The sequence below is a fragment of the Corapipo altera genome, unplaced genomic scaffold (genome assembly GCF_003945725.1).
Source record: "Corapipo altera isolate COAL_440 unplaced genomic scaffold, ASM394572v1 51, whole genome shotgun sequence".
Classification (NCBI taxonomy): domain Eukaryota; kingdom Metazoa; phylum Chordata; class Aves; order Passeriformes; family Pipridae; genus Corapipo; species Corapipo altera.
The window spans coordinates 102100-127033 of NW_020884892.1; the positions used below are offsets into that span (position 1 = coordinate 102100).

General features: G+C 46.7%; 1 protein-coding gene across 1 annotated transcript; it reads left to right on the forward strand.

Moving 5' to 3' along the window:
* The first annotated feature begins 7942 nt into the window (after nt 1-7942).
* On the forward strand, nt 7943-18621 carry GPR20 (G protein-coupled receptor 20). Its single transcript, XM_027645686.1, has 2 exons — nt 7943-8125; nt 17298-18621. Exon 2 carries the CDS (start codon nt 17318-17320, stop codon nt 18365-18367), a length of 1050 nt encoding a protein of 349 aa, XP_027501487.1. The 5' UTR covers nt 7943-8125; nt 17298-17317; the 3' UTR covers nt 18368-18621.
* The last annotated feature ends 6313 nt before the right edge of the window (nt 18622-24934 follow it).

Consider the following 24934-nt stretch of genomic DNA (forward strand, 5'->3'; position numbering starts at 1 on the left):
GTATTGGGACTGATATATGACTAATTATGATCAGATGGCATATCTAAAAATACAGAGCCTGTGGTTTATTTTTCTTGGAAAATGGAAAGACACCCAAAGAAGCACAGCCCAGTTTAGCAACCACACCAGGCTGGATTTTTGCTTTAAAGAAGCCAGCAGAATTTGCCCCAAAGGAGATGCCAATTTAGGTTGTGTTACAGCCATGGGATTAACCTGTGGCTCTAGCACTGTAGGAGCAGCCCCCACTGCCCTGGCTGCTGCTGTGGCTCTAACTCTGAATTACATAGGCCAGGGATGCTGATTGCACCTTACTGTCCCAGGAGACACAAGCAATAGGATTCCTCTTACTCAAAGGAGGCCTCTACGCTGAGACCATCACAATGTGGGCTGGTCATTTAGTGCAGACTGGTATTAATGAACTAAACCCTGCAATGAACCTGCCTTGCACCAGTCCCAGGGAAGCTGCCACAGACATCTCTGCACCTGTTGTCAGATTTGCCTTTGGTCATCTCTTTTCTAGATTAAACAAGTCCAGTTCTGCTGGTCTGCCCTGATGGGTCATGCTTGCTGGCCCTCAGGTTATTCCTACTGCTTTGGTTTGGGCCTTTTAAAGACAAAGACACATCCCCCCTTCATTAGTCATTTCACACTATTTGTTTCATCTAGTAGTGCTTTTGTAGAAAACAATCCCTCCAGGTGACATGAAGGGCATGTCAAATAGCACCTTGCAGCACTCCCAGCATGACAAAAACTGAAACTATCTGTAAGAAGATGAAGTTATGGAAAGGAATGATTCAGCAGTGGCAGGTTGCGTTTTTGCTTCTGGTAGAAAAATTGCTTTGAGGCCTAAACACAAACTGGAGCTGGGTCTTAGTGTTCCCTTCATCCACTGCCCACACCTGAATGAGTTCAAGGCCTTCTTGATCATCATCAGTGACAATTTGATTCTGTCTATAACCTTATCTGAGCCAGAGAAAATATCCTCCAGGATTTCTGAACCATTGTGTTTCCGCCTGACTCAGGTCTCAGCAGGTCCCCTCTACTCCATGTGGGAGACAAAAGGGTCCATGACCCAGTAGCAAAACCCACCACAACACAAACAGTGCCTGCTGAATTCTGCTGCCCACCCATTTGTTTTCAAGAGAAAATTGATTATTCTGGCATTGCAATTTCCAGTAAGCAACCACTTTAAATCACACATATGATCCCTTCCTTCCCATTCTGAAATCTTCCCAGGGCACTTTTGCACCTTCTGCTTAGAGGGATCATTTCAACCATGGGGAAACTGAGGCACCTCCCCAGAAAGTGGGGATTTTGTCCCTGATGAGGCCCCTCACATGAAACTCACTGTGGGAGCAGGGACTGCCTGCAAGGACAGGGTACGTAATTTCAAACAGCTGAAAACAAAAAGGAAAACACCCCCTCCAAAATAACAGGGAAAAAAAATTCAGCAAATGTACCTCTTCCAGAGGCAGCAGTTTCAGGAATCACTTGTAACCAGGCAGCAGGGTGGTTGTTGGGTTAGGGGGTTTTTTCCCTCCCCCAATGGGGCCCTTTCTTTTCTTCCTGTTCCTATAGGGTTTTTCATCACTGTGTCATTTCCTACGATAATCCATCAGACTTATGCTGCCCTGTTCCAGATCAGAGCACTGCTGAGCTCTGTGCATGTCTAACAAAAGACAGCCCTGTCCTGAGCCATTCAAAATCTCTCCAAACCAGGCAAACAAAGGGGAGGATCACCATATCTGTGGAGAGAGAGCAGGGAGAGGATGTCTTTCTCTAAAGCCTTTTTTCAGGATTGTGGGTCCAAATACCAGATTTTCTGAGTTGCAGGTGTCCTTCCTCCTGGGCCAGGTTGCTCACACAGCAAAGGACCTCAAAAATTCAACAGATGGCCCCAGGAGCATCCCACTGCCCCTTTCCAGGTTTGTGGTCACTGCTAAATCAGAGCAGGTAGAGATACCAGACTGGTTCTCTAAGGCCCCACTTCTTCCTTGCCATGGGTTTACAAATGTCCCTCTGTCCTCAGCATCCTCACAGGGCACAACACACCTTGAGCTCAAGGTTTTCCAGCTCAGTCTTGTCACACTGCGCTTCCCACTTCTCCAAATGCAGGAGCAGAGTGCTGAGAGCTCCCTGGGGGCTTCCTGAACCACCCAGGACTGCAGATTCCTGCTTTGCAGCCCTCAAACCAGAGCTGGACAAGAGCCTTTCCACCCAGAAGGACTCTGACCTCCCAGGGCATGGTGCCCAAGCAGTGCCAAAGCCCAAAGCTCGTGTAGCTTTCCCCTCCAAGCACCAGTGTGCCTATGAGCCCAGTGACAAACAAAGCCAACAGGAAATACTTTGCTGGGAATTGGGGAGAGCTCTGCAGTGAGGTTGTGACACTGGACATCGAGTTCTTGGCAATTAATTTCTGAAACTTTGAAAAAATATCAAGAGAAGAACAAGACGTGGCTGCTGGCCAGACCTGGGCTGGGAGGCCAGAAAGGTCAGAGCAGGACCCTACAAGGGATCTCAATGCGAGTTGGATCTAGGGGCAGCTGAGACATGACATGCTTTATTGGGTGGCCAGAGGGTCTCAGTGGCTCACTTTTTGCTGGTGCCTTGACTGAGAAACCTTGTCAGAAACCTTGCTGTTGTGAGACCTGTGGTGAACTGGGCAAACTGGGGTGGAGAAAATGATCCTGGCTCACCCTCACAGAGTACATTTATACCAGGACAGGGCACATCTAACCTTTGTCATGCAAGAACTGGTGAAAGGAAAAACCAAGGACCCTCCAAACAAGCCACTCAGAAGAGACCTCAGAGTTGCCCACAGGAGCAGCTCACACTGTGCCCTGCAGAGGTTTTCATTTTTCTTCCAGTTCAGCCTGGGGAGAAAAATGGAGGGGGAGGTAATGGTCAGCAAAGTCAATTCCCAACTATGCAACAGGCAGGCAGGAAACTGGCTCCTCCACACTTCCTCCCCCTTGCCTGAGTCATCTAAGAGGAGCCATGACCGTCATTTAGGCGACACTTGTCTTTCCCTGTCCCTCATCAAATAGATGAATTGCTGCTGGATCCCGTCAGCAGAGGCTCCATGTGGTGACTGTCTGATCTCCCTCCTTGCACAATGGGAGCCTGTCCAGAGGCAGGGACACACAACAGTAGTGGCCTCTGGCCCTTGCAGTCCTCTGAGGACTGGGAATGACAGCCCAGGGTGTTGGAACATGTCTGTGATCCCAAGCAGTTGGCAGAGGACACCACCCCACTGAGCTGCTGATGTCAGGTAGGTGCAGCTGCCTCTGGACCCTGCTGAGATACCATCTCAGAGGCAGCTGGATCATCTTTTATGGCTCTCCACAACCTCTGTTGCCCATGCTGAGAGTCAGGTAAAAGGCCTTGGGGGTGTTGAACATGATAAAGGGGGAGCAGTCCAAGCCCTCCTTCTCCAGGGAGGAGTAGTTGATGTTTCTTTGCCTCTTTGGTGTTTCTATCCCAGCATTGCAGGAGAGGGACAAAGGCTGTCTCTTAAGGAAGAGACAGAATCTGTCTAAGAATCAGTACAGGGGGTTCTGATCTTTTCCTCCAGTCCCTCCAGCTCTCACCTTAGGCATAACCACCATGAATGTCTCAGGGTTCAGATCCCAAAGGGGTCCCAGGATCTCCCAGATGTCCCAGCATATCAAACCTGGATTACCATGAAAACAGCAGAGAACAACCTTTCAGTAACCCAGCAGCTGAAGCCTCACATTCCTCTGCTTGGCTCCAAATGAGCAAGTGCCACAAGCTAAAAGCCAGGCTGGATACAGATGTCAGCCTTGATCTTTAAGGTTGTTTCAATTGGACTTCCCATTCATTCTACCAAAAGTACCAGGAAAGAAAAACGGATCTGCTTTCAGGATCCATCCATTTGCCATGTTATTGCTTCTACCAAGCACTGGCTCAGGAGTCACCAAAGGGGAGTGTGTTCCCACACTGCTGTCCCAGGTTTTCATTCAAGGATAAGGCAATGTACCTCTTACTTCTCAAAGATAAGGAAGTGTTGTGGGATTGAAACACACCCGATCAAGCCCCTTTACAAGGAAGGAAATTCCTACACATCTGGGGAGATCCTCAGTGTCTGCAGATTTCCCCTAAACCAAATGCTGTCTGGTGCTTTCCTGGCAACCACCTCTGTAAAAGCAACTTCTCCACCCTTGGCTCACCTGTGGGAGTCTATACAGTTCTCTGGGTCAGTTCTGAACCTGATTCACAGCATCCTACACCAGCCTTGGAGATTGTAGAGAATTAAGATTTTAGGGCTCATGGGCAGTGCATATCATAGAGACACACATGAAGTTTTTCAGCACTTCTTAAGGTCTGGGGATCTTCTGGGACAGATATACCAAAAGGAAGAGTAGTTTGGAGAGGGTAAAATGGATGTAGACTCTCCTCTGTGCCCTTAACTTTATCTGCCATGGCAAAGGGTTACTCATCTGGCAGGGAGCAGAGCCCACGTAGTTCCCTCCCCATCAAACCTGCAGCTACATCAGCAGGGCAACTTCCCTGCAAGCAGTTTTCTGAGGACAGGCTTGTGCTTGTGTGTGTCTATTGTGACTGTGGGCATTTAATCACTTCAATTTCTCCTTCTGGCTCTCCTGCCTCCTGGTCCAGGACCAAAACAGTGATAAAATACCTCAGGAGAACATTCAATGGAGGTGGCCTATGGTCATGTGAGCTCACTTTCTCTGAAGCAGACAATAAAAAGGTTTTCTGGACAGCTCAGTGAAGATCTCACCCTTCAGTGTCCTCCACACAGCAAGGATCACTCTTTAGTGTCCTCTACACAGTCACAACCATGGGTAAAGGCTACTCAGTTTTCTGAGCTCTGATTCTGTTATGTCTGTGTCCAAGACTCTCTTGGGTAGGAATTCTCCTTCACTGCTGGAGAAAATAATTCATTTGTGAGGATCAGTGTAACAAAGCTGAAATTCAGCTTCCTAAATAAACCCAGGCATGTTCAGACATGGGGTTCTGGTTTGAGTCGTTACAGACTTGGTCAACAGAGGCATCTTGAAAGCTGATCTGGCCACATGCCTTGAGCCCATCTCAGCTCTGTTATAGTTCACTGCACTGTGCCCAATCTCAATCTCTTCTCCTGCAGCAGGGGGTAAAAAGGCACTCAATTCCCCTTTTTGAATAGGACTGGAAAAGTACACCCTTCTCCTGACAAAAACAGGGAGACATCTCCTCAGGGTGGTGTTCAGCTTTTTCTCCACCTCCTTCAAGAGCTGTCTGGTCTCCTGCTTTGCTGATCTATGCCACAGAAGACTTTTAACCAGAGCCCTATTTTACACGGCAAGGTTAATGGATTCCTAGGAATTACTACGGGATAGTAGGATCCCTCCCTGCTGTAGCTATTAATCTTTCTCCTACATGCTGATTTTGACTAAGCCAACACCTTCTTCCACCTACAACATCACTCCAATATTTAATACCATCGTATATTCCATGAACAAGCTTGAAAATTTTCTACTTACTAAAAGTTTACTTTTTTTCCTGCCCTTCCCCTTCCCTCTGGGAGGGTGATAAATGACTGAAAATCAAGATATGATAGAAGCTCTTCATTTATCAGCTACTCCTTCTGAAGCCAAGTGTGGGAACTGGGTCTGGGACAAAGTATGGCCCTGAGCCCGGATGTGCCTTCTCCACCTTAACAGCAGTATCTGCTTCCCAATATGGCTTGTTCTGCACTATCTCAGGCACAACTTGAAACTTTGCAGCTGTTACCACTCAGAGTCTAGCTCTAAATCCAGTGAGGACAGAGAGGCTGGGATAGTGGGGGAGTGCAGGGCACTGATTATCCCATGCACAGGGATGGGAACATGGCTGACATGTATTATGTGGAAGTACAAAACCAAGCTAGTCCTCACATAAGAAGGGCCAGGCAGTCCCAGAGCAGGTGAACAGGCACAGTTACCAATAGCTCATCCCAGAGAAAAGTCTCCTCTTTCTTACAGTCTCACATTTGTAACTGCAGAGAGACGTTCCCTAAATACAAAAATGTTGTTGACAGGCTGAGGCATTTGCCACCACGGGCATTAAGAATGATTGGATCATAGAATCACAGAATGGTTTGGCTTGGAAGAGACATTAAAGACCATCCAGTTCCAACCCACCATCATGGGCAGGGATACCTTCCACTAGACCAGATTGTTCCAAGCCCCATCCAGCCTGGCCTTGAACACTTTCAGTGGTGGAGCTGAAAGTGGTGGAGCTTCTTTGGGTAACCTGTCCCTGTGCTTCCACAGGGTCCAACGCTGGACCATGGGTTGATTTCTTCTCTTTTGTTCTTCCCCCTGTTGAACTCCCAGGATGGAAGTGAAGGCAAGCTGATCACCCAGACAGGGCTCGTGGAGACCTTCCAACCACACTTGCTTCCCAAGGCATAAGGAAGTGAAAAGCAGATGAGAGCACAGGTACGTGCCTGAGCTGGAGATCAGTTGTGGAAGGCTGGATGCCTGGATCAGAGGTCTCATAAAGTCCATGAGGATGTTCCTGAAACTGGGGGAAGAATCTACCCCTCAGTGTGAGGGAACTCAAAATAGAAAATCAATAAAATAACCAGACCAAAAAGATCAGCTCCGTCTTCCTGGGAAAGATCCAAGAGTGAAAAACTAATTCCAGAAAATGAGGTCAACCTTCTCTAATAACCATAGCTACTGTTTGTGCTCCAGTGAGACATGCATGTGTGGAGTTTACCTCTCCTCTATTTATGGATTTGGCCTCTTGACCTGGAATTCAATGCCTCTCAGTTGATCCTGTCGTGTTGTGACGGGCCATATCCTGTATGTTTATTGTGTTGGCACCAGCACTGTCTTTATCTAAAGGGGGATGGAAAAGAGCAAGCCAGGGCTGATACTAAAATCCAGCATCCATCCTCTATGTCTTTCTAAACAACTAAATTTGATGGAACGTCTCACTTTTTTTTCTGCCTTTTTTCCCAAAACGGACCTCTAAACCCTCCTAAGGAGAACATCTGTGCAAGCCTCACAAAAAATGTCTTCTTTGGTATCCAATTTAGAGCAGGAAGTGGGACTTGAGGTGGGACTTTAGGGGATTTAGGAGATTTGAGTCCTTAGAGCATCAATCAGCAGAGATATCTTGAAAGCCATTCTGGCCGCATGATTTGAACCCACCTCAATAATTGGATAATTCATTATGCTTTGTCCAATCTCAATCTTTTCCCAGGGAGCCAAAGGTGAAGAGATACTTAAATCCCCCCTCTGAGGGGGACTTAATACCCACAATGAGTCCACCACCAGTAGGGAAGGGCTTTGTGAGGATGGAAGAACATTCTGGGGGGCTCCTCGGTGGAGCCTCGGACTCTCCATTGCTACCCATGCTCAACCATTTCATCCCAATCCCTGGATAGATCTTATACCCCCTCTCCCAAATGGCTGCAGCCAGCACCACCAAAGTGTGCACAATCATCCTTTGATTGCGTGTGCCAGAGTTTTTCTCAGGGCCTGGACAGCTGGGTTGGTTCAAAGCATGTCACAGGCTTTGTGGCATTTGGTTCGGCACCTTCCTGCAACTGCCAGGGATGCCTCTGTCTAATCCCAGTTCACAGCAGGAAGATGAAAAGAGGGGTATTTTCCTCATGTCACACGTATTTAGAGTGGCCTTGAGCTGGTGAATTCTCAGCAAGGAGATTTTGTTCCCACAGAGACACAAGAAAATTGACCTGGGGGCAGCAACATCAGTTTTAGTTTACTAGAGATGTTCAGGCATTAGCACCGTGAGTAAGGCTGGAGCCCTCTTTAGCATTTACAGCACTTCATAAATTTCAGAGAGATTTAGGGCAAGGAGCCAGACGTTTGGGGAGAAATTCTGAACACTAAAGACAAGTGGAAATATTTTTTTTTTTTTGGTAGTGTGTATTTTTTCCCATTAGTTGCAAGGCTATATTTAGAAGAGAGAGAGGGAGAGAGAGAGAGAACACGAGAGAGAGATTAGGCATTTCTTCATATTCCATAGTCACTCCAGTTGTTCTGCTTGTAGGAACAGATGTCTCTTTCCTGGAGTGATAGCATTCAGGACCACAAGGAAATTTTCTTGCCTGCAGCTCCTCTAACATAGAAAGGAGGTTGAGCGAGAGGTAAGTCAGTCTGCCGTGGAGGGATACACTGCAAGGTCCCTTGCAGTGAATGCTTTGGGATACTGGTCAGAGAGTAAGGGGGGTATGGGATGAGAGAAGAGACTGTGAGGGGCCAGGAGGGATTTGCCGGAGACTGGACTCCGAGCCTGCAGTGGAAAGCATGGCTAATGCAGCAGGGAGCCCTGGCAGGGTTGGCAGAGGGAAGGGTCCTGTGCTGAGCAGGTGGGTGAGCAGCTCGGGAAATCTCTGGCTCTGCCTGTGCAGCAGGTGTGGAAGTTCATCAGGAGGTGCCTGACCTGAAGAGCCAGGCTATGCCAGCAGCTGTGAGGGGCTGCAAGGGGCTTCTCCCCCCTGAGCTTCTCTGCTCTTGGATTTTGGGGCAGTGTAGTGATATTTGGTTGTTTTTCAAGAAGATGGGGGGTGATGAGAAGTGTGAAAAGTTACTGGCTTTCCCTTATTGAAAAGCACTGTTCCAGCTCTTGTGAAGAGGGATGTGATGTCTTGTTTGTACCTGTGTACTCCCAGGAATAATTAACTTTTGGCAAAAAGCATTCAGGAAGGTTTTGGAAGTCAGGAGAAGAGATGTGGTACTGTCTGGAATGGGGTCAGCTGCAAGTGGGGATGTTTTACCTGTTTGACCACGCAGCAGGGTGCAAACTCAGCTCTAGGAAAGGTGCTGTTTCCCTTCTCTGAACCCACTTGCTGAGTCAGTTGAAAGAGAAGCAGATCCTTTCCAATGTCCTTAACCAGACCTCTTCAGAAATGCTCCCTGCTTTCATAGCAACACACCAACAGAACAGACTTTTTCCAGGTTAACCTGTTTAATCAAAACTTTGCAAAACCGTGAAGGTGCTGTGGGGTTTGCACAGCACAGTGTCATATGCGCCTAGCCAAGGAAACCACTGAAACCCATCTCCCAAAGGGTTAAGACCTGGTTGCCCATCCTGGGATGCCTCAAAAACTGTCTGCTCCCTGACTGGGTCTCTCATCTCACTGCATTCCATGGACCAAGCCCACACATGGCTCTGTGCCTCAGTTTCTCCCTGCAGTCAAGAGAGCAGCACGACCTGGAGAGGGTGCTGGGAGGCAGAGCTGGATTGGTGGCAGGTTGGCCTGCTCCTCATGGTGCACCTGACCCCTCCACATCACCCCTTTATCCCTGCCTGCACCGGTGTCACCCTCATTCCCTGTGCTCCTGGGGTGTGAGCATTGTTCCATCAGTTCTGCATTCCCAGGCCATGCAGGACCCCAGGTATTCCCCATCAGCAAACGTCTGCTGCTGCTTTTCCTTCCCTGTCCTTTTCAGCTTCTCACCAAGGCACAGAGCAAACATGGAGCTGAAGGCAGAAAGGGGGGAAAGTGCTCAAAGATTGCAGAATTTGCAATTAAAAATTTCCTTCTCAAAAGCAAGCAGCAATGCACGGGCCAGATGTTGCTCAATTTAATCTCTCACAATGTTTTCGTCCTTGCCTGTGAAGTTCCTGAATGTGCCTATATGGTAATTTTCACTGCAGGGTTCTCCTTGTGCACAGCCACAATAGCTGTTATTCCAAACTGACATTTCTAGCACTTTGTCTCAGGCACCCTTGAATCTCTAGATGGATTACTGTAATCCCAATAAAATCAAATGCATTTCTCTTGTACTATTACAACCTCCCAAGAAGACAGGCTCAAATTCATCTCTACTGGCTGGACCCAGGAGAATCCAAATCCATGTGTTTTGTTCCAGGTCTAGATTTTAAAACAAATGTTAATTGTCTTGGAAAAATATTCCCCAAAAAATACATGGTTTCCCCTCACATATACAGGTTCACAAGGGACAGAGAGGGATACAGGCAGGAAGTCATGCTCTGATTTCTCTAAAAGTATCAGAGCTGAAAACACAGAGCACTTACTGCAGAGATGTCACTCCATGCTCCCTTGTGACAGATGGCACTTGGTACGAGCCCTGACAGGGTATGAGATATTGGTCCTTTAAATGCTGACAGCATGATTTATAGAGCTTTCACCAAGACATTTAGTGTTTCTGTCATTCCAAGGCCAAGATCTGGTAATGCGGAAAAAAGGGACATGAAAAATACAATGGTATTGATAAGGCAATGTTTCAGGAGGGACTTTTCTACAAAGTGGGGTATAAACAGGGAAGAGGAGGCAAAAAGGCTTTTTTAGCACCTTTATTATAGGTGACCAGTACTAGCAAGCCTCAACAAAGATGTGCTGAGGGACCTCTGCGTAGCCATGGCTGCTGGGTGAATATTTGTAGGTCTGGAGAGGCAATGTATGTACAATCCCACTTCTTTGTTTGCTTCCACATGTACATCTGAGCTCCTTCTTTCAAAGGCTGAGGCATTGATGCTGCAAACAGCCACAGAGGAGATATAAGCTCATCCGCCAGCATGTGAATTTCCTGCTCTGTGAACCTTTGGGAGTTTCATTTCCTATTTTTCATGCATGATCAGGACAGGGCTGAGGAGAACCACGCAGATCTTTCCAAGTTTTAAGCAGATTGTCTCTGGGCCATCCAGGACTGGTGATCCATCACCTGGTTTAAAGCAGTAGAGTGCTGGCATCTGGGCCAAGCCAAGTGGCATCTGTCCCATCTGGGTCACTTTGCTCCGTGAAGAAGAGGAATGCTGTTTGGAGAGTTATGCTCTCCTCTTCTAATTGGCACTGATCCCTCATGGCCTAGGGCGACCTGTTGGACTAAATCATTGCTTGGGCACCCACAGGCTATTGCTTGTCCCAGGCTGAGCCAGGGATCTGGGTCCCTTGTTCTCAGAGGATCAGATTTTGGCCTTGAGCTTGTTGGAGAGCATGGAATCAATCCATGTGCACACACAGGATTGAACACAGCATGGTGGGTGGAGCTCAGATCACAACTCAGAGCAATCTCCATCACCCACCCACAGCAGGGCCTTGGAGATGAAGGACCACATATAGGTTAAGTGGGCATCTCAGGCAGGTGTCACACAGCTCAATAGCACAACAGCAACACCAGAATAACAACCAGCATTGCATCAACCTCCACGCATCCTCAGTCAGTGATTGTTTGCATGACTTGGAGGACAACCCCTGGCTATTGTCTGGGACTGGACATACAAGTTTTCCCTCTGGCCAGGTGGGAAATCTGATAATCATGGCCAGCATTAGAGTTGCAAAAGAGGGTGTGGAGGGGATGTCCCCTCTTTACAAAGGAAATTCACACCTTTCTCCTTCCAAACAAAAGCTGTAATTCAGCAGATGACCATTCAAACCACTGGACAAAGCCAGAGTTGCTGACCATCTTCATGACAGGTGGGCAAAACACACCCAGCAAATAGCTGTGATCAGTTCCCAGTCAGGCTGGTTCTGCCATGATTTGGTGCAAATCTGAAGTAATTTCTCTTTAGGAAAACAATGAGAAGCAGGCAATGCTCTCTCTTTTCAGAGAAACCATCCAGCCTTGTTTGCTGTGTTCCAATGACAAAGCAATTGTGAATTTGCAGGGAATACAACCTAAATGAAAGGATGTCTGGTGGAGAGTGCTAGCAAATGCCTTGCAGGTTCACATTAGAGGAAGCAAGGATCACTCTCAGTGCCTGTTTGTGTGGCTGTCAGCTCTGATTTCCTCTGCACTCCTAATGTTTTTCAATCTGCAGACTTATTTCAACCAAAATTTGGCAGAAGGGAAAGATCACCTTAATTTTCAGGAAATTAGGCAGCAAAGAAAGGAGAAAGTCAAACAAGTGTCAGAGCCAAGGGAAGAGCTGGAATGTGAGTGCTCATTAAGGCAGCCAAGTGTCCACATGGGAAAAAGTTATAATAAGCATCTCAAGCAGGGCAGAGCATTCCCCCAGCCCTGCGAGCCACTGCGAGACACGAGGCTGTAAGAAAGCAGGTGCCATTTAATCTGACACTCACAGAACTATGTGTTTTGTGTCTCCAAAGTACCTTTTATGTCCATGGCATTAGAGGGGAAGGAATAATCCAGCTCTGGACTGGGTTTGGGTATTTCCAACTGCAAATCCCCGGCAGTTGGGTGTTTCACACACTCAATCCAGCCATCCTCAGACCTGGAGGCTTCCAAGAAACATCAATGCCCAGGAATCAAGTGAGAGCAGAGATACGATGCCTGCAAATATGGGATTGTACCTGCCCTGAGAATGACCCCATTTCTGCTTCAGGGTGGGATATTTCTCCCCCAGACATTAGGTCCCCTCTCAGAACCTGAAGGCTAGATGGGCACCAGCTTTTCCCTTTCAGCAGCTGGATTCATTCCCTTTCTCTCCCTTTCTCTCTCTGTTCCCACTGTCAGCAAACTCACCCTCCCCGAGCTGAGCACAAGGCACACAGAACAAGCTCTACCACATATAGGGCAAGGTCGACATGCACAAAAACACCATATTTGGCCAGTTTGAGCCATAGTTGACTGAGAGCTTGCCAGAAGGAGAATCATACAATTTAAACTGAAAGAGAGTGAGTTTAACCCTTCCTTTATAAATATGATGATAAATCACCCAGGGAACTTTAAACAAGGGGAAGCAGCAAAGCTAAACACATGCTGCTGCCACCTCAGGGAGAGAGTAACACCAGCAAGCAGGACAGGGTGAGGGGGATAGGGGGGATGATAGAGGAGCCAGGTTGTTAATGTCCTTTTCAACTTTCCAATCCCAGTGAGTGGCTCTGGTGTTCTCTGCGTTTGCACACAGAGATCAAATCTTCACACAACAATAAATAACCCTCTTGGACAAAGCTCAGTTGCCTGACCTGCCTTTTCTTCTGTATCCCATTGCCTAAATCACTGAGACAGATCCAAAAGTCCCCTGGACCAAGGAAGCAAACCCTGTTAACTTCAGCAAGTGGAGGATGAGGCTTAAGGCTGACACCAAGCAAAGAGCTGGGAGAAATGGAATATGGGGTGATCAGGGATCTCCTCCTGGGGCAGATGTAGCACTGAGCTGCCCATGCTAAATGAACAAGTGTGATGCCAAGCAGAAAGTGAGCAAGGGAAGGGGTTGCAGTGACCATCTGCTTCCTATTTGGCCCAAGAGTGATGGAATTGGTTGTGTCATGCAACAATGAGAAAGTAATTCAGAGTAGGGTCCCCTCTCCCAGTGCTGAGCAGGGACCTCTATGAGAACAAGGAAAACCAGGTCAACCTCCAGTCTCTGTCCCTCCCCTTATCCCATGTCTACCCAGATGTCTGGTGTACTTTTAAGGAAATACTACCCACAGTCTCCCAGACAGAGAGACAAAATCCAGCCTGAGAGGTATAATATAACAGCATAGGCCAACTGGCACGGTCAGACAGCGCTCAGAAGGATACATGTTTACCCATCTTATGATTTGCAGACTGCCAGCTCCTAAAAAACAGGTATTGCATGAAGATCTGGGGTGCTGAGAGCTGGATTAGGCATGAAGAAGGTTGAGCTCAAAGCTCTTTGAGGATTATAGGAAGGGAGTTAGCCCAAAAACTATTTACTCTTTAAGTTAAGGTGGTTGTGGCAGCTCTGCATGAGCTCATGCCATAGCTACATGTAATAAATAGTGTGAAACACAGCAAAATAAATGTTTGCAGAAGCTGCAAAGCTTCGTATATGTTTAGCCATGCCCCTCACTGACTTCCACACGCCACCACTCCGTGGTGATGGGTAGCAGAACTGACTCACTTTAACACCTGCATGAGTATTTCTGATGGCAGAGATCTGATTGGGGTAATTTTGGGGCTTAGAGAGGGGAAGCACTGAAAATCTTTGGAGATGTTTGCTTTTGCTCAGACACGAGGTCAGGCTGCCTTTCTGTGCCTGGTTCAGCCTGCTACAAAATGGGGCAATGTACCTTTCTCGAGGGCTTGGAGTCCCACAATGGAAAAATCCTTAGTAGCTGTAAGGGTTTGGTCCGGCTCCATCTCATTAAAAGCACTCAGAGGAATTCTGTTGCTTTGCTAGTCCAGTTCTCCATCCTTTCTGCTTGCGAGCCATGAGATGAGGGCAGTCCCACAAAGAAAGGAAGAGGCCATTCACCCAAACATCCATCAGTAGCTATTCGATTAGAGGAAGATTTTTCCCACCACAGCCCAAGAGGCAGCTTTTCCACAGCCTGTCAGGGAGGAAATCTTCAGGATTAATTAAATTGGCTGGGGCTTCTTTCATGTAGTTGTTTAGATTTTGAGTTCAGATAGGGCAGTGACGGACTGGGAAAAGACACAAGCTCTAATGCAGCTCCTCCTCTGCATATTCAACTTGGCAAAGAAATGTTACCTGATGTTTTTTAGCAGGTAAAAAATCTGGAATGTATTTCACTGCACGTGGGGCTCAGTGGAAGAGGTGACCATACAAGCCAGGACACTGCATATGCTGATGATTTTAACTCGTGTGCATGGACAGTACTCATGGTGGATCCCTTTCTATTAGTCTGTAACCTACATCCCTCCATTGCATTGTGAGGATGACAAACATCTGAATGCACTTAGAGTTGCTGATTTCACTGAGGCAGGACAGGTAAAATAAGATGAATATCAGGTGTTTGTGATAAAGGATCTGAAACTGAAGAAAAATCTCCCAGAGGAGGTAAGCTACTAACAAGATGCAAAATCAGAGCAAAGAGCCAGTGCCACAGAATTACAACAAGAAGACAAATGCATATGCAATTCAAAACAGTCTAATGCATGCTAAGGGATGGGGTGGGTGATTTGGTCTTCTTCCCTTGCTCAACTATCTGTCTGAACACAGATACACAAGATCACACTGCACTCCATGGGCAACAAAGTCCTTATTCCTTGGCTTCTGCAGTGCTCCTCTTGATAGCATCTGCAAAGAGAAAGCTGGGAGCAGATCCAGGCATCCGCTCATTTCAGTTTGTTTTTGCAATTAAAGAGTGAAACAAACAACTAGAGGAGTTCAGATGGCGAGAATTTTAGGAAATTATTAGAAAATGGGCCAGGGTTTTGCATCCTTCCCATGCATCTTTCTCAGGTGCCAGACTTCGCAGATCCACTACCTTCAGCCAGTCTTGGGGGCAGCTTTTCCTGTTTTTCACTGACAGAGCTGTTGGCACAAAATGTAAAGAGACAAGACTGTCCCCCAGGAGTCTGCAGGCTCAGTCAGACCCAGACAAAATGCTGTGAACATGTGCTATTTTGGCTGCCATCGCAGCTCAGTGCAGGGTGAGGTAATCTGGTCACTCCTGGAACACAAGATGTTCCAACACCTGGTTGCTGCTGGGGATGGCCTGATGGCAGAAGTAGACAGAAGTTACCATTGTTCCTATTTGCCCAGTAGTTCTTTGGGACGTTACAGGTGGCCTGAACCCAGGTTTCAGGATTTCAGTCTTGCAGTGTACCCTGCCACTGGGTTTCATCTCAGGAGGACTTCATGTTTGAGCACCAGACATTCCAATGGACAATTCAATTCCTTGGACTTGATTGAGTGGCTACCTAAAAAGAATGAATTGCCATTTGATTAGAAATAGCCTTTCAAGTTCAAGGATATTGAAAACCAGCTTTTTCTTTCACTTCCACAGACTAGGTGAGAGGCAAGAGGAAACTAGAGCAATTCCCAGACTCCAGGCCAACAAACTCAAGCTTCATCATGATGGCAAAATCACTTCTCCAAGAATTTCCTCAGGAAATTTTACACCTGGTCTTCTAAATTCTCAGTCCTAATCTCTGCTTTTGCTCAACAAATGTTCTGTTTCACATTCACCTGGCTTGAATGAACCATACAGAATAACCACCACCAGGCTGTAGCACCCCATGAGGACTCTTGACCTTGAATATTTACTATTGACCAATCACTGGTGAGACACATTTGCTGTATCCAGAAAATGCAGAGAGACTCAGGAAGCTCTTCTCCTAAATCTCAGTTCCCCAGCTCTCTATGCCAGAGTGCTGGAAGCCTTCTGCTTTTGTCAGGGGGTGTGGAGGAGTTTGAGAGCTGGAGAGTTACAGTTAGCAGGGATCTGTAGTTCATTAGCCCGACAAATAAGCTTCTGGTGGCCAGGCAGGAAAAGGCTTTGGCACTCATGAGGCAGGCTCAGAGCTGCTGTGATGTTTTTCTGGACATAGAACTGTTCCCTGCAAAATATTTGCTTTTGGCCAGCAGGAACTCTCAGGAGGATCCACTTTTGTCCTAGGTACCTTTCTCCCCTGCTTTGTCCATGGCCACCAATGGCTTGAAGCACCTCACAGGTGAAGGAACACTTTTGGTCCATCCTCCTGATCCCCATAAGCAGCAAAAATGATCAGTGCAAGAAAAAAGCCAGCTGCCAGAGGATGGGGTGTGCTTGGGGAGCTGGACATCCAGACTTCCCAGCAATTCAAGTCTTCCACTCTGAGACACACAACCAGGCACCCTGAAGTTCTTTGAGCGCTGGGATTTGTGTTTGCAGCTCCTTGTTTCCCTAGTACTTCCACACTTGGCTCATTGGTAGCAGGGATTTCAAACTCTCATAAATCAAGTTTTCAGCATCATTCTCTGCTGATTCAAGCTGATTTTTTTAACCTCAAAGCCCTGCCCAGCCGCTTTGAAGTATTCCAGACATTTTGCAACCATTTATTTTTATTTAAACCAGCCAAGTCTCTGTATATATTGTGACTCTCTCTTTTAAAAAATCTTTTTAATATACAAATCAGTTTAAAATAGTGTATAAGTCAGGAATGATTTGCAAATTAAACTGTCAAACCCTGGCAGGAGTAGTGGCTGACACCCTTAGCTTGAAATCTCCCGGCTGCTGTTGCTGTGACTGCAGATCTCTATAAGATGCCACACAATCTGCTTCTGCTTTCCTGGAAGATTCAGTCAGCCTTTGATTTCAGGAAAGTCTTACAGTTTCTGAAAATGCTGCTGCATGTGACTCTCTAGTGGGATCACCTGCCCAGGGGAAGGATATGATATTTTAGGAGATAGATGCTGGGGCTATGGTTGTGCAAAGGTCTTCTGGCCTTAAAACCACTTTTGCACAGGGAAGAGGAAGAGAAACTCGAAGTGAGGATTTTGTGTCTTTTTTAAAATACGCATCTGGCATCACTGGAAGACAGTAATTATAAATTCAGATGTTTTCCTTGCAATTATTGGTAATCTTATATTGGCAGATGGGGATCTACTACTTGGGATATCCAAACATGTTGGTTGAAATGTTCTTAGGTGACAAGATTTTGAGCCCTAAGGAATTCTGACTTTTTGTTTTCTTCCAGATCGCTGTCAGTCAGCGACCATGCCGACCTCCTCCACCCTTGACTCCATCAACTCCACCCAGCAAGCCAACACCAGCATCTACTTGTTCTCCAAGTTCATCCACGAAGACAAAGAACTGTCCACAGAATTTTACAACCTGTGGATTGTCCTGATGGTAGTCAATGCCATCATTTTCCTCGTGGGTGTTGTGCTGAACAGCTTGGCACTGTACGTCTTCTGCTTCCGTACCAAGACAAAAACCACCTCTGTTATTTACACCATAAACTTGATTGTTACTGATCTCTTGGTAGGCTTTTCCTTGCCTGTCCGGATCATCATGTTCTACAGTGCAGGGGACTGCCAGCATTGCTCCTTGATTCACATCTTTGGCTACTTTGTCAACATGTACTGCAGCATCCTCTTCCTGACGTGCATCTGCGTTGACCGATACCTGGCCATCGTACAGGTGGAGGCCTCACGGAAATGGAGGAACCCCACCTGTGCCAAGGGAATCTGCGTCTTCATCTGGATCTTTGCCACAGTGGTGACTTTCTCCATCCTGACCATGGCAATAAAGTTTGCTGAGTGCTGCCTCTCCAAGATTCTGGTCCTGATGGTCTGCGAGTACTTCTTCCCCCTCATCATAATCATCTTCTTCACCACAAGGATTATGTGTGCCCTGTCCAAGCCCAGCCTCATGCACCAGAGCCGGGAGAGGAGGATGAGGGCTGTGCAGCTCCTGATCACTGTCCTCATCATCTTCATGATCTGCTTCACTCCTTTCCACGTGCGGCAGGTCGCAATTTCCATCAATCCAGACATGCCCCATAATGTCAGCATCCTCGTCTACCATGTGACAGTGACGCTGAGTAGCCTCAACAGCTGCATGGACCCCATTGTCTACTGCTTTGTCACCAACAACTTCCAGTCAACCATGAAAAACATCTTCAGGAAAGCTGAGCCAGAGCAAACCAACGTGGACATCCTGGGCATGAACAAGAGCTCCAAGGGCTCCAATGCAATCATCGCCTTCTCAAACACAATAGGGAGCCCTGTGAGCTTGCCATCACCAAGTACTGTCCAGATATAAACAACATCTGGTGGGACATGCTGCAGTAAGCCAGTGCCATGATGCTGGATTACTAGGATGCACGATACTATTGTCTTTGAACTCTTTGTTTTTTAGGCTGAGGTTCAGACTGACAGTGGTGGAATTTGTTCCTCAAGAACATTGTGGTCTGTTTGGAGAATGGAACTTACAGTGCTCTTAGTACCAATGTAAAAGAGAGTCTATTAATGACTGTTCCCAACAGGGAAGGTTTCTTTGTATTTTAATACAGACATTTTGCTAGCAACAAATTCTTTACTGTGGTTTTCATTTCGTGTTTGACATCGTAATGCAGGACTTCTAGGATTACTTAGAAAACAGGATATCTCCGGTTTGTAATGAAAGATTTTTATGCCTTGGGCATGTGCTTAAGAATAAAGGGTTAGAGAGATGTTTCCAGAGCTATCTGCTGCAAAGATTTTAGATGCCAATGGAATTGGAAAGAAAGTATTTTAACCCACATGTTATTAGTAACTACTCATTTGTTCCTGAAAAAGTCTGAACCTTCTCAGGGATGAGGAGATGAAGTCAAGGTGTAAAGTCTCCTCTCACTGTTTCAGCTATAAGAAAAACATACATGTGAGTGTATATGCTTTCATACACACTACTTGGGCTTGGGTAGAGGTTAAGGATATGTCCAACCTGTATTTGGATCACTAAATCTCCTAAACTACTGACAAGCATACAAAAATCTGTGAAAATTAACATGCTTCCCAGCAAACTCTGCTGTTCTGCTCTCTCTCCCCAAAGAACAACCAAGATGAAACCCAGAACCAGACTATGATGCTATACTAGTCTGGTTTGGTTTTTCTTCCAGGTATGTTGTAAAATCAAGGCTTGCTGTCCTAATTCCCACTATCAGTCTGTCCAATCAGTCACTTAAATACTGGTACTTCCAAGCATAGAAAAAGAATCCATCTCAAGTATATAGGCTGAAATTCACTCCTGTACAAAGTCACTAGGATGAACTAAGAGCCATGTTTAATAGGTATGTGAAGGTAAGGATGACCCAAAACTCTGTCCACAGTGGTGGGTAAATGTTTTAGATGACATTGTACCAATGAAATAACACAAATACAAAAAAGTTATCCTGGGAAAACAGCAAAACCTGCAGCATGAACACGAAAAACTGTTGTTGTTGCTCCAAGTCTCCCCACTCCCATGTCTATGGACACTCCAACTGGAAGACTACTAAGAATTCATCAAACCTGGCTTTTCCTGGTACTCACTGGTACCACTCAGAACAGCAGGCGTTGGTCCAAGCTAGGGCACCCTAGAATACTCTGCTTCCCTGGAATCTGACCATGGGACACTCATCTCCTTTTCACAGGAACACAACACAACTAATGCCTCAAACTGCCTCTCGCAGTGGGGTTTGCAAGAGTTTGCCACTTGCAACACATATATATGTTTCCCCCAAACTGTTTCCCCAGCCAATCAAAATCAGTGGATATTCCAGTTCCTGTTCCAGACAGCGGAGTCCGTGGGGAGTGATTCAGCTCACAGAATCAGAGACCTCCCAGCTGAGTGACGCATTCAGCTGTAGCTGGTCCATTAACTCAGGCTCTTGATTGCCCTGGGACACAGTAGTTGCCATTGCCAGGACTGTGACCTCCTTCCCCAGCACTTCAGCTGACTCAGTGCCCTTCTGCTGGGATCTCTACTGTTTTGTAGAGGGTCTTCTTTCCAAGGTGTGGTGATGAGAGACATCAACACTGTGGCACAATTCCATGGGAGGTAAGACTGTTGTTCTGGCCTGTTTCCCATTCTAGACATGGTCATGAACATGGTGAGCTTTCCCAGGACCTAATTGTACTGTTGTTTCCTTATACCTCATCTATTTCCTTAATCCTCTGACACAGGCACCTCACAGCCAACACCTCTATTAAATGATTCATCAGCACACACAGACCAGGCTCTGCCTTCTCAGCCAGACTGATCGCTTTACATTTCTGCCACGATTTTCTGCCAGCACCTCATTTGGAGAAAATAACGTTATGCCTCAGAGGTCTGCACTTCCCTGCAAACCCCCAAAATCTCATGCCCACCAACACACCTCATAGTCTTAGACATTTCCATGCCTCCTAAGCTGTTTGTAATGAGAAAGTGTGTCACATAAACAGAGCTGTTAACAGCACTGCCTTTTGCCAAGGCTACTCAGAGAAACAGGAGGAAATGTGCAGGCTCCTGCCTAGCTTATTTTAGCTTCTTTGTTCCAACAACCCACAAATTCACACCTCCCATTCTCTTGCTATCAACAGTATTTTTGCCATATACAGCAATGTCTTAACATCTTGTTCAGTGCAGTTGTTCATTTGAGGTCAGTATAAAAATCTCTAAGATGATTTGCTCAGATTTTTTGAGTTCCTAAACAGTGTCTCAGTCTAAGCGCTGTCTTTCTGCTGTAAACTTCACCTATGGTAGTCTGAACTCCCTTTACTGCCAGTGTATTATTCAGTCCCCATAATAATCACCCAAGACTGGATAATTCTCCTTATTTTTTAGTGCCTATTGCCTTATCCAGAGTTTTCAGTGGTCCTTTTTCATTTTATACCAGCTCCAAATCAGACACAGGTCCCTTATCAGACACAGTCTCCAAAAATTGGAAAGAGGCCAAATCCTTCACAAACTAACTTACTTTTTGTGACTTCTTGTGCTTTCTGTTCAATCTTTACTGCTTACACATCTTGCTTTTCCTCAGGGTGCAGCACTTGCTAAACTCTGTCCTGTTTAAAGTCACCCATTTGTGCTCAGGGCACAAAGTTGAAACTCAGAACTGAAAACTCATCTGCCATTAGAAATACTCCCCCAAAAGGCAGAGTTTTGAATGGGCACCTTCTACCTGCCAGTTCTCTTTGCTGCTGAAGCATCCCTCAGTTCTATGTGTTTCTGGAGACTGGGGGAAAGTCTCTTACCCCTCAACCTGCACCATCCCTCCACTCAGTAAAGGAGCTCCTTGGTTTTCCTCTTAGTGATCTCCAACACGGATTGCAATAGTCCTGTTCCCGCCCCAACCTGCCCTTTCTCCAATGAGAACAGCCACAGATGACACCACAGGGAAGTCTCCAAGGGCAAGGTAAGAGATTCCATGCATCATTAAATACATGCAGAGACTGCTAAGGCAAAGCATACACAAGCCAGCTGTTGCAGGGCAGTCTCTTATGTAGAGTATTTAAAGATTTAGACACTGAATTCCCAACGATTTCGAATTAAATCCAGCACTTAACGACCTTTGAGGATCTGTATCATTCCCCAGAGGCTGAAATAGTAATCAGGATGGATGGGCATTGCATGTCATACTGCCACCACCAAGCCTATGGTAGACAGAATACAGCGTTCCCTAAAGAGCTTAACAGCAATAAAGAGCTCTGTAAAAAGCCACGACCTCTCAGGGAATTACAGCATTCATTCCTCTTTGATGTACTGTGCTTCTCTTGTGCATCTAAAATCCTATAAAGTGAATTAGAAATATCCTCTTCTACCAACCGCCCAGAGGGAGGCAAAGAAAGATGGTGAAAAATCTCACAGGTTGGGATGGATCACGGCCATTCCTGGGACACAAGGTCTTTGCTGACCATGAGCCTGCGTCACCACACATGGATGTCCGCAGTTTGATGGCATTCCAGGGGATGGGTATCCAGGAGCAGCTGAGCTTCTTTCTCTCCCTGCTCTGTGTCTCACCTGTGTTGCATCCAGCTTTGTCTTTGCAAAGCTTCCTGTTACAGCCCAGAAACCTGTAGCAAGGCAGAGGTGCAGAATAGCCAGGCCTCAGTCACACTCTCAACATATCAGGGTCCAGCAAGGCTGAAAATCTTCAATTCTGCACCAGTAAAGGAGCTCCTAACTCCACACGTGGGGTTATCTGCCAGACCAGCTTCCTCCAGGGTTCTTAGCAAGCCCTGCCCTCCCTCCACAGCCATCTGGTAACTGCCAACAGGAAACTGCACAGCCACGCGCAAAGGCAATTTCTTCCTTCCTTGTCCCCCTGGGTTTTGCTGTCCCTCAGATGTGTGCATAGCAGTCTCATTAGTCAGGCTAATCAGCATTAATAAGTACTGCTGGCAGGTGTGGGCTCCACTTGGGGAAAGGCTGAGGCCCCTGTTAGGACCATGGGCACAGGCCACTCTGCCTATTCTGTACCTTCTGTCTTCCAGGTGTAAGGGCAGGAATGGCTCTGGTGCAGGATTTGGGAGAAGACAGGTCTGATCTCCACAGCTACTCTGGGACAGAGGAAGGTGGGGAAGACATTGGAGAGGAACCGGAGTCAGAAAGTAATAAGGGAGGAAGGGAAAGGAGAGGGTTAAACACCAAGCTGAGCACCGCAGAGGGCAGGGCTTGTAAGAACAAGGATGAGGAAGCTAGGACAGGGAAAAGTGGCCAGGGAGCACAGGGACTACCCTGTGCAGGGATACCCAGCAAAGGATGACACAGGAAAACAAGTGAGGCTTGGTTTGCTTTTTCCCTTCTGGGCATCATTAGTCCCAAAACAGGAGCACTGGGGAGGATGCCAGTGCTTGGATCAGAGCTGGAAGACTCCCATTTTAGGAAGAAAAAGCCTAAAAGCAGAGCACTTTATCCCCTTCCCATGGTGAGGGCCAGGAGAGGGATGAGAGTGATCCCTCCCATGTTTGTCTGAGCTTTTGGGGTCTTGCAGTAGAAGACAGGAAGGTCTCCTGCATGCTGGGAAAGAGGAAGAGGGTCTTCATCCCTCCACCCTTGGGAAGAGGGTGCTGGGGATGCAGGAAGGGGTCTGGTGTGGTGTGGGTGCTCATGGACTAGCCGTAGTACCCATTGTGTATGTTGGCACATACTGAGCAGGATTGTCTTGGGAAGTGCTGGGTGACACTTATGAGAGATGGTGCCACCTGACATGACACATCATAGCACACATCCCATGCTCTGCAGGGCACCCCAGGCAGAGCAGATTGGAAAATGGCAGCATGTCCCCAAGGACAAAAAAATGATTGATCATTTCACTGCAGTATTTCAGTGCTCTGTGGTGAGTACTGTTTGGTTTTTGGGACCTAACAGGGGTGCAAGGGGGAATATCCACTACAAGCATAAACCCATAGAATTATTTAAGTTGGAAAGGACCCATAAGTTCCTCAAGTCCAACCATTAACCGAGCACTGACAAGTCCATGTCATTGGACTCTAGTCCACCAAACCATGTCCCTAAGTGCCACATCTACACATCTTTTAAATATCTCCAGTGACTCACCCACTTCCCATCTTTCTCATTCCCTCTTCAGATGCTGCAAAAAGCACCAAAACTTCCCTGGCAGAGATGTGAGTTTTTCTAAGAGCTTTGTAAGCTGCCAGTGCTGGCAGGATATCAAGGTCTTACTTCACAAAACTAAGTTCATGAATCCTTCTTCAGGATTCTTGACTATAGTGTCAGAGATCAGAATAATTTAGGCATGAAGGCATGGGTCTGAGTTCTAACACAAGTCATTTTGCTTTTCTTTCATGGCTATACATAGAGCTAACAGCCCAACTGATGGCTGAGGTTCTTCTTTCCAGTGCTATGCAGCAAGAGCAAGCCTGTCAGATGAAATAAAGCCGAGTTTACATGTAGGAGAATGTTCTTGTTCACCTCACAGCAATCTCAGTGAAAGCTCACAGAGAAGAGCTTCTGCCACCCCGATGAGAAGGTAAGCAGAATCACAGAATCATAAAATATCCTGAGGAGGAAGCAACCCACAGGGATCATCGAGACCAACTCCTGATCCTGCACAGGACACCTCAAGAATCCCACCACGTGTCTGAGAGTGTTGTCCAAATGCTTCTTGAACTGTGGCAGACTCAGGCTGTGACCACTTCCCTCCAGAGCCTGTTCCAGTGCCCAGCTCCCCTCTCAGTGAAAAATCTTTTCATAATATCCAAGCTAAACCTCTCCTGATACTGCTTCATGCCATTCCCTTGGGTCTTATTAATGCTAACCAGAGAGGAGATCAGTGCCTGCCCCTCCACTTCCCCTCATGAGGAAGCTGTAGACCATGATGAGGTCTTCCCATCACTCTTGATGTTACGTCCTTTTGACTCAGTTTGAGCTGGACACTTAAATCCCTTTACCAGCCTCCTTCCAGTCCTACCAGCCACTCAGTCCAGTTCTCTCATGGAACACATCTGACTTGCAGTTGCTGTAAAAGGGCCGAAGGGGACATGAAAAGCTGATTTTCCTCAAACACTATGCTCTTGAATGCAAGATGAGATGGAGTAGGTGCTGCACAGCATGTAAATCCTCTTGTAAGAAGGGAGATCTGACTTGCAGCTGCCCACTGAAAGATAAACACAGGCAAAAGTCAGAATGGGCTGCAGTGCTGTGCTTCAGTGAGTAAATGTGGCCCAGAGTTTGGTTCTCATGTGGCTCATGCAGGGAAGTATATCTGAGCACCAGCTGATTCTGTGACAACCATGTAGAGAAGTACAGATCCTCATGAATGGGTAGAATTGCCAGAAACTCTTTTATTTTGTCAAAATATCAATCAAGAGCTCTGATCTAAACATATCTCCAACAACCATATCACATTTGCTCTTCTCAGTGGGA